We start from the raw sequence: 791 nt of genomic DNA, 5'->3' as shown, positions 1-791 counted from the left end.
CTAAAACCTAAAACACTTAAAAAGAAAACAGAGACAACCTTAGGCAGCTTTGAATGCAGATTGTGTTTTACCTGCCACCTCTGCAATAACCACGAAAGGCAGGAGCACGGAGCAGCTGCTGGAACCTGTCCCTCGGCCCGGGGGAGGGGGAGGTACTAACTGCAGGCAGGTGGCAGGGACGGGCGGGGCCCCGAGGCTGGCAGCAAGGCACAGGGTCTGTCTACAGCCAGTGCGCACGCGTGGGACTGGCGCAGACTCCAGCGCCAGAAATCCCCGTTTTTCTCTAAACTAAGAGCGTCTCTACGCCTCAATACGAGCTTTACCACCCACCTTTGTCCTAATGCCCTCGACCAGCCAGGGAAATGGGGAGCCCTATTTCGCAGTTGAGAAAATCGAGGCTTGGAGCGGTGCTTCAGACACGCCGTCAAGGACATTCGCGAGTCTCTCCGACACAAAACCTCTCCGGAGGTTCCTTCCCCAGGTGTCCCCCTCTCCCCAACCCCGGGCTGACCAGACCAATCTTTGCAGCGGGGATGGGTGGAACAGGGGTCCTCCTGCGGGAAGCATGGAGCCAGAGAAAGGAGCGAATGCCCAGCCCGAGCCTCGCTGTGGCCGCTGAGACCCCTGCGCTGTCCCTTGCGCCACCGTGGCACTCACAGGGTTGAGCCGGCAACGTCCCCTGTGTTGGGCCCCGAGGCTCAGAGGGCGCGAGCGGAGCGCCAGGGCCCCAAGTTTCAGGGTTGCCTGGCGCTGGCTTTGGGCCCGCGAGCCCACCCAGAAGACCCGCGCCT

The 791-nt window shown here is 61.4% G+C and overlaps 1 protein-coding gene across 1 annotated transcript in view; it reads left to right on the top strand.

Moving 5' to 3' along the window:
- Positions 1 to 229: 229 nt before the first annotated feature.
- Positions 230 to 791, top strand: part of Rhpn2 (rhophilin Rho GTPase binding protein 2) — a 53787-nt gene continuing 53225 nt past the window's right edge. Inside the window, exon 1 of the mRNA XM_010640959.3 lies at positions 230 to 481. Within this exon, the coding sequence (XP_010639261.1) occupies positions 341 to 481 (141 nt within the window). The 5' untranslated portion in view covers positions 230 to 340. The remainder of the gene's footprint in view (positions 482 to 791) is intronic.

The sequence above is a fragment of the Fukomys damarensis genome, unplaced genomic scaffold (assembly GCF_012274545.1).
Source record: "Fukomys damarensis isolate Sample0158 unplaced genomic scaffold, DMR_v1.0_HiC HiC_scaffold_19, whole genome shotgun sequence".
Taxonomy (NCBI): domain Eukaryota; kingdom Metazoa; phylum Chordata; class Mammalia; order Rodentia; family Bathyergidae; genus Fukomys; species Fukomys damarensis.
The sequence above is the reverse complement of the archived record's forward strand: the minus strand, read 5'-3'. Positions and strand labels throughout refer to the sequence as shown.